Source organism: Scyliorhinus canicula, chromosome 15, assembly GCF_902713615.1.
Source record: "Scyliorhinus canicula chromosome 15, sScyCan1.1, whole genome shotgun sequence".
Classification (NCBI taxonomy): Eukaryota; Metazoa; Chordata; class Chondrichthyes; order Carcharhiniformes; family Scyliorhinidae; genus Scyliorhinus; species Scyliorhinus canicula.
Genome location: NC_052160.1, coordinates 8,022,193 through 8,035,529, shown reverse-complemented (window position 1 = coordinate 8,035,529; position 13,337 = coordinate 8,022,193). Strand labels below are relative to the sequence as shown.

Sequence of the window (13,337 nt, the reverse complement as noted above, 5' to 3'; positions counted from 1 at the left end):
GAACATATGGGGAGGGATGCTCCGACCCCCTGCCGGGTCAGAGAATCGCCGGGGAGGGTGAATCCCGCCCCCGCTGGCTGCCGCATTCTCCGGCGCCGGGATTTTGGCTGCTGGCAGCGGCCCCCCCCGGCGATTCTCCAACCCGCAACGTGTCGAGTGGCCACCCGTTTTCGGTGGGTCCCGCCGGCATAAATCACAACAGGTCCTTACCGGCAGGACCTGGCTCCACGGGCAGCCTGCAGAGTCCTCAGGGGGCGTGGGGGGATCTGGCCCCAGGGGGTGCCCCCAGGGTGGCCCGACCCGCGGTCGCGGGCGGGCCTGTGCCATGGGGCACTCTTTCTCTCCTCACCGGCCGCTGGCAACCTCTGCCCTGGCCGGTGCGGAGAAGAACCCCCCAGCGCATGCGCTGGGATGATGCACCAACTCGCGCCGACCGACAGATGCCCTTCGCCGCCAGTTGGTGTGGCACCAAGCCCTTCCGCGCCGGCCCGATGCCGGAGTGGTTCACGTCACTCCTCAGCGCCGGAGTGGCCTGTCCCGCCAGTTCGCGGAGAATCCTGCCCATGAAATTTGGCCTAGGAAATTTAGTATTCTTGCATTTGTCTTGATGAGTGCAAGGCAAAAAGCTTCGACAGTACGTCTCTTTGTTTTAGCAATATTCAGGTTCTGTGCTACCAAGTGGCTAGCAATAATGGAAATGAACTATAAGAAACTCTGAAAATCATAGCCATTAGATCTGAAGTTTTTGCAAGTCCACTGTTCATTCAGCATTAATTTTGTCCAGTCAAATAATTTTTATTTTCATCTTCCAGTATTTCCCAGAAGCCATTCACAAGCATGTACACATATCTACTGCATGGCATCTTCCAGCAGTGAAAGTGTGTAAGCAGTCATTTAATTAACCCCCTTCAATTCCAGATGGTTTGCTCACTGCTACTTTCAGTGGCACCTATGAGTACATTGTAGTTATTTCTTGACCACTGCTATTCGGTAGCAGATGATTGAATACAGAACAAAGCATTGGCCAACTGTCCTCTCTGTTCTTAAGTTCAAAGTTAGAATTCACAGTCCACCCTTACAGGATTTGCTTGCCTACTCGCCAAATCACTGGCCAATTGTCTCAAAACTATTAATGTTCTCAAACTCAATCACTTCCCTCGGCTGCCCATTCCAAACATTAGTCGCCCAATGAAACAACTTTCTGACCCGTCCGTCTTCCTGGCTGTGAATCTCAGTTTTGGGCTATCAGGGTTCAATTAGCGATTACCCTCAAGGATCCTGAATACCTACTATTTATTTTTCTGGCAAGTAAACTCAGCTTCGGTAGTCTCTACCTGTACTTCGCTGTCTGATGTTAAGTATCATGAGTTTAAGTCCTTTCCTACCACCACACTGTCCGTCCTTTAATATGGTAATGACAATTAGAAATGCACAAAAGTCCGGAACCATCTGGAGTATTAAGATCCAATACAGGCTCAGTATCACAACCTGCGATCAGTGTTCGATCCCAATGTAATATTCCAACATTCATTAAGTGGGAATGGTATGTACTTGGTTCATTTTGAAAGTGGGAATATTTGCATTCAATTTTCCAATCCAGGACATTTTGGAAGTGTATTTTTTTTAACTCCTCCAAATGTAAATATTTGAATAATTAATTGAAATTAGGTTTTATTCCCAAGGCAATGCGGAGTTTCCATCCAATGCCATCCAACGACTTTGGAAAAATACCAAAGTCAGGTATTTGGCTTCCAAAAGCTTGGATGCTGTGTTCAAGGAGCCATTTATCCACTGATAAAGCTTTGATTCAGAATTTGGCCATTGTGACTCCAACATCATCTTGTCAATCCTCACTGACCGATATCAGCAGGTTTTCCTCAAATCTAAAGAAGTTGCTCAACTATACTTTTCCCCACAGACTGCGCCGGGGAATTTTAAATCCCAGGCGGCTTTTCAAAAATGGAAGAGGAAATAAATAAGCCGAAATCAATAAAAGAAAGTAAACTTATTTGATGAAAACTATTATATATTTCCAGGAGTCAAATGCCAGTGATAACAGCAGCAAGTGGCTCAAGGTACAGGGAAACAATAATACACAATTGTCAATAATCAACGCTTTATTTTGCAAAACATTGCTCTTCCATACTGCTAGTCAGCTCTCCCTGTCTCCCTTCAGATGAGCAGGAAATGACAGCCAGCCTATCACATCTGTTCAGTGAGCAGTCTCTGAAACTATATTGGATCCACAAACTTAATATATTGGGTTGTATATTTGACTGAATGTTTATTAATGATTTAATAAATGCAGGAGTGACTAATTGTGAATGTGTCCCTACTTATAAAACCTAGCTGAAGAAACCCAAATATAGTGTTTGCATGCTGATTATGTACTTTGTTTTTGATGGCACAAATGAAAAATACTAAGGATTATGTTCTCTGTAGCTTTAAAACTTCAGGATCAATAGCCTCCCAAATGCAATAACTTTTAAAATGTCTAAGCTTTGTGCTCATCACCACATAGCTTAATACAAATATACCCTCTGTGCTCTCCTTCCTCTCCCACAAAAACCTGGATGAAACAATATTCAACTTCTACTTACAAACCGAATCTTCTCCTTCACTTGTGAATCAATGGTTCCTTCGGCCCCTTTATCTACAAGTGCTGTCCTCAGGTCTTCTACAAGCTTGAACACCAAAAGGTACAGGTTGAATTTCAAAGCATCAATTAAAGAACAGAGGTGAAGACAGTGACAAAACAGCCATCAGTTTCTCGCCTGTGCACTGCCATATCCCAGTTAGACCAAGACGCGAATCAGAATATTGATGACAGGCAGCCCATGGCCGCTCATTTATGGTTGGCTATTGGTCAGCCTACTTTCCATAAAAGCAATTAAATCGTTCACTTGCCTCCAGTGATTTTGTTAAGATTATAAAGCTACCGGCACAGTGGCACCGTGGTTAGCATTACTGCCTCACCGTGCTGAGGACTGGGTTCGATCCCAGCCCCGAGTCACTGTCTATGTGGAGTTTGCACATTCTCCCCATGTCTGCGTGGGTCTCTCCCCGTGTCTGCGTGGATCTCACCCCCACAACCCAAAGATGTGCAGGATAGGTGGGTTACTCCTCAATTGGAATTTTTTTTTTTTTAAATGATAAAGTTATGATAATTCCTTCCACTTAGTTTGTTCCATATACCAAAAAAACTGGCCATAACTGAATGGGCATGGGGGGGGGGGGGAATCAACGACATAGTCAATACAAAAACATATATTCAAAGATATCAACATTCACTTGCATGCATGAATTATGTCCATTGCAGAGCTATAAAAAATGATCTTAAATTTTAAACTGCTAGATAACACTAGCTGGAAAACAGCCAGCAATGAATTTTTAAAAAATCGCTCAGTCTCGCATCCCCAGTCCATGCAAGTCAACGAGTAATGCTGGAATGGTGACATCTGTTATTCTTACTTGCTCCAGATGTGGCACGATAGCCACTCAACCCAGTGCATCAAACAAAACAATGCTGCAGATGCTGACCCAGGGCAGTCAGCGTCTCAAAAGAGAAAATACAGGACAATGATGCTTCAGGTAGGGTGGATAGGAAGGAACGTCCCCCCCCCCCCCCCCCCCCCCCATACCGAGTAGAAGGGTCAATAATCAGAGGGCATAGATTTAAGTTAAGGGGCAGGAGATTTAGAGACAAGTTGAGGAAAACCGTTTTCACCCAGAAGTGTGTATCTTTCATCAGAAAGGTTATGAGGGGGACACAGTCAAAATGGAGTAACAAATGCTGACTGCTATGTATTTCTGGCATTTCATTTTTTGCAACGTTTAAATCGCCGTAGCATGTTTCCCCCCCCCCCCCCCCATTTATCCGGTTTACCAAAATATGACATTTACTCACACAAGTTCTCTTGCAAGGTGCACACTTCCAGCTGTCACATTTCTTTATTTACCAATTTATAATTTTAATCGCGAGGCCATTCAGCCCTTTGATTCTGTCCCATCGTTCAGTAAGCTCATGGCTGATCTTCATATCCATTTACCGACCGTGGCTCCATATCCTTTGATGGCGTTACCTCATACTCAGAGTTTTACAGCACAGAAAGAGGCCCCTCGGCCCATCATGTATGCACCAGCCATTAAGAACCTATCTATTCTAATCCCATTTCCAGCCTATGGCATTTCAAGTGCTGATCTAAATGCTTCTATTTTTTAAAAAAATAAATAAATTTAGATTACCCAATTATTTTTTTCTAATCAAGGGGCAATTTAGCCTGGCCAATCCACCTAACCAGCACATCTTTGGGTTGGGGGCGAAATCCACACCGACACGGGGAGAATGTGCAAACTCCACACGGACAGTGACCCAGAGCCGGGATCAAACCTGGGACTTCGCCGCCGTGAGGCAGCAGTGCTAAACACTTGCGCCACCGTGCTGCCCCTAAATGCTTCTTAAATGTGAGGATTCCCACCTCCATCACCCTTTCAGACAGTGGGTTCCAAATTCCTACCACCCTCTGTGTGAAAAAGGTTTTCCTCACATCCCCTCTGAAACTCCTGCCCCTTCCCTTAAATCCATGCCCCCTGGTTGTTGACCCCTCTACTAAGGGGAAAAGCTCCTTCCTATCCACATCCCTCATGACTTTGTGCACCTCAATCAGGTCCCCCCCTCAAGCCTTCTCCGCTCCAAGGAAAACAACCCCAGCCTAGCCAGTCTCTCTTCATAGCTGAAAGCTCCAGCCCAGGCAACATCTTGGTGAATCTCCTCTGCACCCTGTCTAGTGCAATCACATCCTTCCTATAGTGTGGTGACCAGAACTGCACACAGTACTCTAGCCTAATGAGCTGCGGTAAAATGGCCAACGGTCTGAATCGTTGGACCGACACAGAATTGGGACACTTTAAATTCAGAACTGGACACTTTAAATTAAATTAAACCATAGTCAGAGACACAGACTGTCCTGATGGGAATTTAAACAGCCAAGTTTGAATACACTGGCCAACAGGAAAGCCAGGGCAAGTCTGGAATTGTCCTGGAAATAGGCGATCGGAGATAATCGGCTCTATTCAGACTGATTATTGTGTATTGCCCTGAAGCAGCCAGACTTTCTGGCACCTCGATTTCCCGCCATTACTTTATGTGGGATAAGGTTACGTGTGAACAATACACCAGAGGATGGACCCTGGGGGTAGTTCCTGGTGTCCTCCATTGGGTGTTGCGACTCCCGCCCAGTGACCTCATTGGCTGAGGGCCAGAGAAACTTGTGGAAAGGCGCGAAAAGGGGGATAAGAAGGGACACCCAAAGATCCTCCCCGGCGAAGTTTCAACACGGAGATGACAGAGAAGACTCAAAGGCAAACTAGAGAAAGGACGGAAGAGGCGTGCGAGACCCACCTCCGCAGACGAGGGACCTGAGACAACTTGGGGCTCAGAGGATTGGACCTGTAACTTGATCAAGTTCATCGGCAGATAATATTTGGGCTAATTTGGGAGAGTAACTATTTTATCATGTTTGTGAATAAATTTGGGTTGAATCGTGAACTTGTTTGTCCTTTGTTCATCTTGCAAATAAGGTCACCTGGGTAAAAGGTTTTACTAATGAACTGATCGAGTTGTTTGATAATTTCCAAACAAGTATTTTATACACTCCATCATAACCTCCGTGCATTCTATGCCTCAGATCATCTGTCTTCTTAACCAACTTATCTACCTGTCCCGCTGCCTTCAGGAATCTTTGGACATGCACTCCCAAGATGCCCTGGTCCTCTGTACTTCCTCGCGTCCTACCGTTCATTGTGCATTTCCTTGCCTTGTTAGTCCTGCCAAAATGCATCACCTCGCACGTTTCAGGGTTAAATTCCATTTGCCACTGTTCTGCCCGTAATCTGTGCCATGTCCCTCGTGGCTGCCTACTTTCTCAGCTGGTGAGCCAGCAGACAGCTGACTTTGCCTCCGTACTCATAGAAGGTCCCCTGTGTCTGCCGGAGCTGGTGCCTTCCTACTGCCTTCCTGGTGGAGAGCAGGTCAAAGTCCATTTGTAGCTTTTTCCTCTTCGCCAGAAGCTCCACGGCCAGGGCCTCGGAGTACAGCCGGTTCACCTCCAGTGCCGATTGATCAGTTGTAGCCAAGCCACATTCTCCTGCCTGTCTCTATGTGATTTATAGGTGATAATTTAATAATAATAATCTTTTATTGTCACAAGTATGAAGTTACTGTGAAAAGCCCTAGTCGCCACATTCCGACGCCTGTTCGGGTAAGCTGGTACAGGAATTGAACCCGCGCTGCAGGCCTTGTTCTGCATTACAAACCAGCTGTCTAGCCCACTGAGCTAACCCGGTCCTTAATTTCACCCCTCATCACAGTCTTCAGCACCTTCCAGAACGCGGAGGGCGAGACCTCCCCGTTCTGGTGGTTGGTAACATATCCGTCTGTGGCCTGTGACATTTTCTTGCAAATTGCCTTATTGGCCAGGAGGGCCGTGCCCAACCCCCATGGGCACGACCCATCTTCAACCTCACATCCATGTAGTGTGGAGCATGATCGGAGATCACACTCCTACTACCCCTGGAATTCCCACTTTCCCCACTACAAAGACGTCGAGGCCCGAGTATACTCGATCTCCCCATCAAAACGTGGGAGATGGGATTGGTGACGGAAGATAGTGCAGCGAATAATCAGTGGTCAACTGGGATATATGGTTTCAAAGATGGAAAAGTGTATTATCTGAGACACGGGGTCGAGATGGATAAAGCAAGACACATTCATTAAAAGATCAAAGGGGGAAAAAAAAAATTAAAATCGCTTATTGTCACGAGTAGGCTTCAATGAAGTTACTGTGAAAAGCCCCTAGTCGCCACATTCCGGCGCCTGTCCGGGGAGGCTGGTACGGGAATCGAACCGTGCTGCTGGCCTGCTTGGTCTGCTTTAAAAGCCAGCGATTTAGCCGAGTGAGCTAAACCAAGGCAGCAAACAAAAATCAACACAAAAATTCAGATGTAAGAGAGAAAATACTGTAAAGATAAAATCAAAGAAAATCAAACACCATAAAAGAAAGCTGTATAGCAGGTATGCAGCAGAAACGGGCAATTGCTTGATAGTAGAGTTGTCCCAAAAAGATCACCACCGGGGAAAAAAAAAGTCTGAGAAGTGCCAGAGAGGCACACCCAGATCATGACAGAAACAGAGGACATGGATGCAAATGAAAACTAATTATAATGTAGGGAAAAACATTCTCCAAACTCATCACAGAACAGAAAGGGACACTTTGAGAGCAAGGGAGAAATACTGGCAACAATTTGCATTTATATAGTGTCTTTAATGTAGTCAAACGGCCCAAGGTGCATCTGGGTGAGCTTTGTCATCTTTAAAACTGAACTATTACCTTCAAAAAAAATTGCACAGTACAACTCGATATTTTCATCCATCTTACTTTGCTTCTCTTCTTTGAAATGTTTTCAAGTTAAAAGATGATGAAGTGAGAATATTACTCGCAATTATGGTATGAAACTCAAAAAGGCAGTTTGGGATCATTCACGCAGGGCTTGATTTGCCTGTGCAGGAAAAACATCCCATCTTTGTTCTATAGCTGATAACCTTACAGGGTTCAACAGAGTAGGTGCAGGAAGGATGTTTCCCATGTCAAGGGTGTGTTCTAGAATCAAGGTCACAGTCTCGGAAGAGATAGGCTGTTGAGGACTGAGGTGAGGAGGAATTTCTTCAGTCAGATGGTGGTGAATATTTGAAATTCACTATCTCCGAGGGCTGTAGAGCAGGGGTGGGCAAACTACGGCCCGCGGGCCGCATGCGGCCCGCCAAAGGTCTTTATGCGGCCCACCAAGCCATTAAAAAAAAAAAAAAAAAATGTTTTTAATTTTTTATTATTTTTTTAAGGTTAATGGGGGGGGGGGGGCTGTTGGGTTACTTACTGGTATAGGGTGGATACGTTGACTTGAGTAGGGTGATCATTGCTCGGCACAACGTCGAGGGCCGAAGGGCCTGTTCTGTGCTGTACTGTTCTATGTCCTATATAAGGCGCCCAGAATCATAACCGGGTGAAGTAATTATTTTACTTAATATACTATGCGGCCCTTTAAAATTGTGAATTTCTGAATGTGGCCCTTGCACGGAAAAGTTTGCCCACCCCTGCTGTAGAGGGTCAGTCATTGAGTATATTCAAGATAGAGATTGATAGATTTCTAACATTAAAGATATCAAGAGATATGGGGCTAGCCCGGGATAATGGGGTTGAGGTCGAAGATCAGCCATGATGTAGTTGGATGGCGGAGCGGGCTGACCTGCTCCTATTTCCTGTGTAGCTATGTACCAAACACAAAAAACACTTTTGTGGGATAGCACACTACAGTTTGATGCAAAATATGAATGATACCACCCTATATTCTTAAGATAACCAAATAAATGCAGACCTTTTGCAAACCTCCATCAAAGTACTCTGGGTGTGGAGCAGGATCTGGTAAACCCTCCGGCCTCAAAGGTGTTTCAATTTGGCTCTGTGCGGGTGGATTGACAGGGCCCGGTAGCACTGTTATCACATTTGACTGGGCATGGTTGGTCTGAATAGGCTGCCTCAGCTGTTTACCTAAATCAGGACAAAAATATAACTGGATGTTGAAATTTGCATTAGCATCTAGAAGAGCAAACTATACACGCTTTCAAGCAATATGGCTGGGTGTCTAGATTCGGTCACAGATTCTGTTCGCTACTTTCTTTGGTAAGCTGCTTGATTTCAACAAGCTGAACTTGGAGAAAAGATCTGCCTTCTAAGCAGCACTCACGACAAACCACAATTTACTGCTGGTTTGGCAGGTCAGCTAAGGAGCAGCATCAGCATCTATCAACTTCATCATTTGTCTCCTGAATGCATGAACATTTGAAGGGGTGGCAATTAAAAACTCAGTTTGAAACAAAGCAAAATAAATCACACCAAGTTTATTAGTGGTTTTTAAAAAAAAAAAACCAACAAATTCCCAACCAAAAACCCACCTTGCTTCAGTGGAGCCTCTTTACTTTTGCGCCTCAGCAATAGCAGGGAACCCTGGCGTGTCTGTTGGATTTCAATGTCATCTCCAGTTGCTCTAAGAACTTCCTGTAAGGAGTAAAAGCCGTATCTCGTGTATTGAAAAGGCCGTCCGTACATTTTCATAAACGACTTGTCAAAATTGGAGAGCAGGACACCACCAGGAAAGGATGCCACCAGCTGCCTGAGTTCACATTTCACTAATGCTGGGAGAATCGGGGTGGTGCTGTAGCGCCTGGGCAGGAACGCTTGCTTCTGCATGAGCTCATACCTAGTTTTTCTCAAGTTACGTTTGGTCTTGGAGGAGACTTTTGCCTTTGCAACCAGCTCTTCAATTCCTTTAGTTGTTTCATTTCCAACCCCTGGAAAAAGTTACAAAAAAAAGACTAACCAAACGCCCAAATATTTCAATTTATCCTCTGTGCAAACATTCAGATGACTCGAAAAATAAAATATCTTACATTATTCCTACAAGATGACATCCCTACTACACAATGCATTATCTTCCCACACCATTAGCTATGGTTTAATGCCATCGGTCATCGAATGGTGATGGGTGAAACAGGTAATGTTGAGAACAGAGTTAATAAATCTCCCAAAAAAAAAACAAATGTGAATGTGTTCCAGGGTTACACTATAAAAATAAAAAGTTCTTTTCAGCTTCCGAGGATTTGGCTCCTTAGGCTCCATACAAACAAATGAAGACGGGTGACAAAAACCAATAAAGCCTATTCAAACACACGCACTGCCCTTCCAGCTGCTTAACAATGTTATCTACCACTTCCGCTTGTGACCATGGAGTGATTGGTCACATAAAGGGCTGTTCCTGTTCAAAGTGACAGAAAAGGGCTCTTTTTACACAGATTCGAATGAAATTTTGATGAAAAGGCGTAGGTGAATGTTAGAGGAATAGTTTACCCCTGGAATGCTATGTCTTCTGATCACCGGACCAGGCAGAAAACAGTGAGTGGTTTGGCTGGGAAGTTGAAACAGGCTTGTGCTTCACAGACAGTCTCTTCCAGCATGCAGGCGGGGGAGGGGCAAGCTGTAAGGCCCCAGGATAAAGGAACTGATGACTTATGGATCAGTTATGGAACTGATGATCAAGGAGGAATTCCATAAACAGAGGAAAGAAATGCATGAGGATCATGCAAAGGCCATTGCAGAAGCTGTGGCACCCCGTAATAGTACTTTGGAGCGGGTGGAGAGGTGTTCGGTGGTGCAGGGGTCACAGATTCGGGAGATTGAAGGAGTGATCTCGGACCACAGCAATCGTGTGGTGGCTCTGGAGGCAGAGGTGGGTCTCCTAGGAGACCTTTGTAAAACGCTGAGGGCAAAGGTTGAGGAGCAGGAGAATAACTCGAGAAGACAGAACCTGCGAATAGTGGGCCTGTCTGAAGGAGTGGAAGGTGTGAGTGCCACGAGGTACGTCTAGAGGATGCTGGCGGGATAGTGGCAGAAGGGGTGCTAGATAAGCCACTGAAGTGGACCGAGCGCATAGGTCTCTGAGGCAATAGCCTAGAGCTGGGGAGCCGCCGCGGGCGGTGATCGTGCGACTCCATAAATTTGTGGAGAAAGAGAAAATTCTACAGTGGAGACGCATAGCTGCGACTGGGAGGGAAATTACGTTCGGATTTATCAGGACATCGGAGCCGAGTTGGCAAAACGACGGGCAGGTTTCAATAAGGCCAAGGCGGTGCTGTACCGGTGGCAGATCAGGTTTGGGGTGCTCTACCCGGCAAAATTATGGGTGACGTTCGGAGGGCGGGAGTATTATTTCAAGACCCCAGACGCGGCCAAAGACTTCATTAAGGAGCATAAACTGGGGGAGAACTGAGCGGGGAATGCTTGGGAACCGGGTTGCTGGCACTATGTAATGGTCGGGAGCATGTTTAAAGTGGGTGTAGGGATTGTGGGATGGGGGGGGGGGGGGGGGGTTCGGTTCAAAGTTGAGATTGTCAGGAGTTGTAGTGGTGAAAGGTTTATGTGCGGATGGGTGTTCCCACCCCCCCCCCCCCCCCCCCCTCCTGTTTTATGGAACTATTTGTGTTTAACATCTCTTTATTTGCCTTTGGAGAAGGCTGCCTGGAGTTCAGAAGTCGTTGTTTGGGTGGGGGAGGGTAAGGCCAGCAGGAGGCCTTCTTCTTTGAGCTGAGGAGTGGGGGCGGGGGGAGGAGGTGGTGGGGAGCAGGTCATTAGGATGTGCCTTTGGGCAGGGGCAGCCGCGCTAGCAGGTTATGCTGGTGAACAGGTGAGGTGGTGGGGGAGAAGGCAGAGAGGAGTGGCCAGGGTGAGGAGGGGGAAAGGGGAAGTGGGGGGGGGGGGGAAGAAGGGGAAGGGAAAAAGCAGGGTGGGGGGGGGGGGGATTTCTGCAACGTGGCAGGGGGTGAGAGATGACATGGTCAAGGGCGAAGAAAGGGGCCGTCTAGTGAGATAGTGGAGGTGGACAGGGAATATTCGAGGGTGCCCACCGTGGAGGGATTGGCGAGGAGGAAAAAGTTGCAGGGGCAATTTGACAGGCTGACAACGGGGAGGGCGGTAGTGCAACTGCGTAGGGCAAGAGGGGTGCAATGTGAGTATGGGGAGAAGGTGAGCCGCATGCTGGCGCACAAGCTGCGGAGGCAGGCTGTGTCCAGGGAAATATTGACGATCCGGATTGGGGCTGGGGATGTGGTGTCAGAGCCAGGGAAGATAAATGAGGCATTTAGAGAGTATTACCAGGGGATTTGAGGCAGACCCAGGAGGAGGAGGGGGACATGGGGTGGTTTCTGGACCAGCTGGAATTTCCCCAGGTGGAGGAAGCAAAGAGGCAGGCATTGGAGGAGCTCCTGGGGCTGAGGGAGGTGCTGGATAGTATCAGGGTCTGAAGTTGGGGAAGGCCCCGGACCAGATGGGTACCCGGCAGAAATTTATAAGGAATTTGCGGCAGAACTGGCACCACATCTGTTGGGGGCGTTTAATGAAGCACTGGAGAAGGGGGAGGTGCCGGAGACGATGAAGCAGGCAGTCATCACAATAATTCCCAAAAAAAGGAAGGATTCGGTGGAATGTGGGTCATATAGACCCATATCACTATTGAACACGGATGTGAAAGTATTGGCGAAGTTGTTGGCGGGGAGGATGGAGGATTGTGTCCCGGGGATGGTTGCAGAAAATCAAACAGGCTTCGTGAAGGGCAGGCAGCTCGCGAGTAATATCAGACGGCTGTTGAATGTGGTGATGAATCCGTCGAGAGCTTTGGTACCTGAGGTGGTGGTGTCCATGGACACGGCAAAAGCATTTGATCGGGTGGAGTGGCGGTACTTGTTCGAAGTTTTGGGAAGGTTTGGGTTTGGGCTGAGATTTGCGGGATGGGTGCGGTTGCTGTTATGTGGCGCCAAGAGCAAGGGTGAGAATGAATGATATTAGCTCACAAAGCTTTGACTTACACAGGGGTATGAGGCAGGGGTGCCCGCTGTCGCCGCTGCTGTTTGCGCCGGCCATAGAGCCGTTGCCGATAGCTCTAAGGGGGTTGGCAGAGTGGCAGGGAATAATGAGGGTACAGAGGGAGCACCAGGTGTCGCTCTATGCCAGGGGTGGGCAAACTTTTCCGTGCAAGGGCCACATTCAGAAATTCACAATTTTAAAGGGCCGCATAGTATATTAATTAATAGTCCCGGTTGTAACCAATTAGCGTGCGGCATATACCTTAGCGCTTCCCCCGGCGGCATCCTGCCTTTAGCCCTCTTTTTCTCTACTTTTCAAAAATGGCGCTTCACGCGGTTATGATTCTGGGCGCCTCATATAGAACATAGAACAGTACAGCACAGAACAGGCCCTTCGGCCCTCGATGTTGTGCCGAGCAATGATCACCCTACTCAAGTCAACGTATCCACCCTATACCAGTAACCCAACAGCCCCCCCCATTAACCTTATAAAAAAAATATTAAAAATTTTTTTTTTTAAATTGATCTTGGTGGGCCGCATAAAGACCTTGGCCCGCGGGCCGTAGTTTGCCCACCCCTGCTCTAAGCTGATGACCTCTTGCTGTATGTTTCGGATCCGTTGGAGAGTATGGGAAGGATTCTGGACCTGTTGGGAGGTTTGGAGGGTTCTCAGGATACAAGCTGAATGTAGGGAAAAGCGAGGTATTCCCGGTGAATGAACTGGCACAGCGGGCTAATTCACGGGGGATGCCATTTACGGTAGCGAGGGATAGGTTTAGGTATTTGGGGATTCGTAGCGAGGGAATGGACGGGGCTCCATAAGTGGAACTTAACAAAGCTGGTGGAGGAGGCCAGGGAGGATCTTAAGAGG

The 13,337-nt window shown here is 47.2% G+C and overlaps 1 protein-coding gene across 4 annotated transcripts in view; it reads right to left on the bottom strand.

Annotated features, from left to right (window-relative positions):
• Window positions 1-13,337, bottom strand: part of LOC119978888 (tudor domain-containing protein 5-like) — a 65,150-nt gene that overhangs the window by 42,740 nt on the left and 9,073 nt on the right. For all 4 annotated transcript variants that reach the window (XM_038820798.1, XM_038820799.1, XM_038820800.1 and 1 more), the window contains exons 3-5: window positions 9,008-9,403; window positions 8,431-8,603; window positions 2,601-2,684 (exon numbers count right to left, since the gene is read on the bottom strand). In XM_038820798.1, coding sequence (XP_038676726.1) covers window positions 2,601-2,684; window positions 8,431-8,603; window positions 9,008-9,403 — 653 coding nt within the window. The remainder of the gene's footprint in view (window positions 1-2,600; window positions 2,685-8,430; window positions 8,604-9,007; window positions 9,404-13,337) is intronic.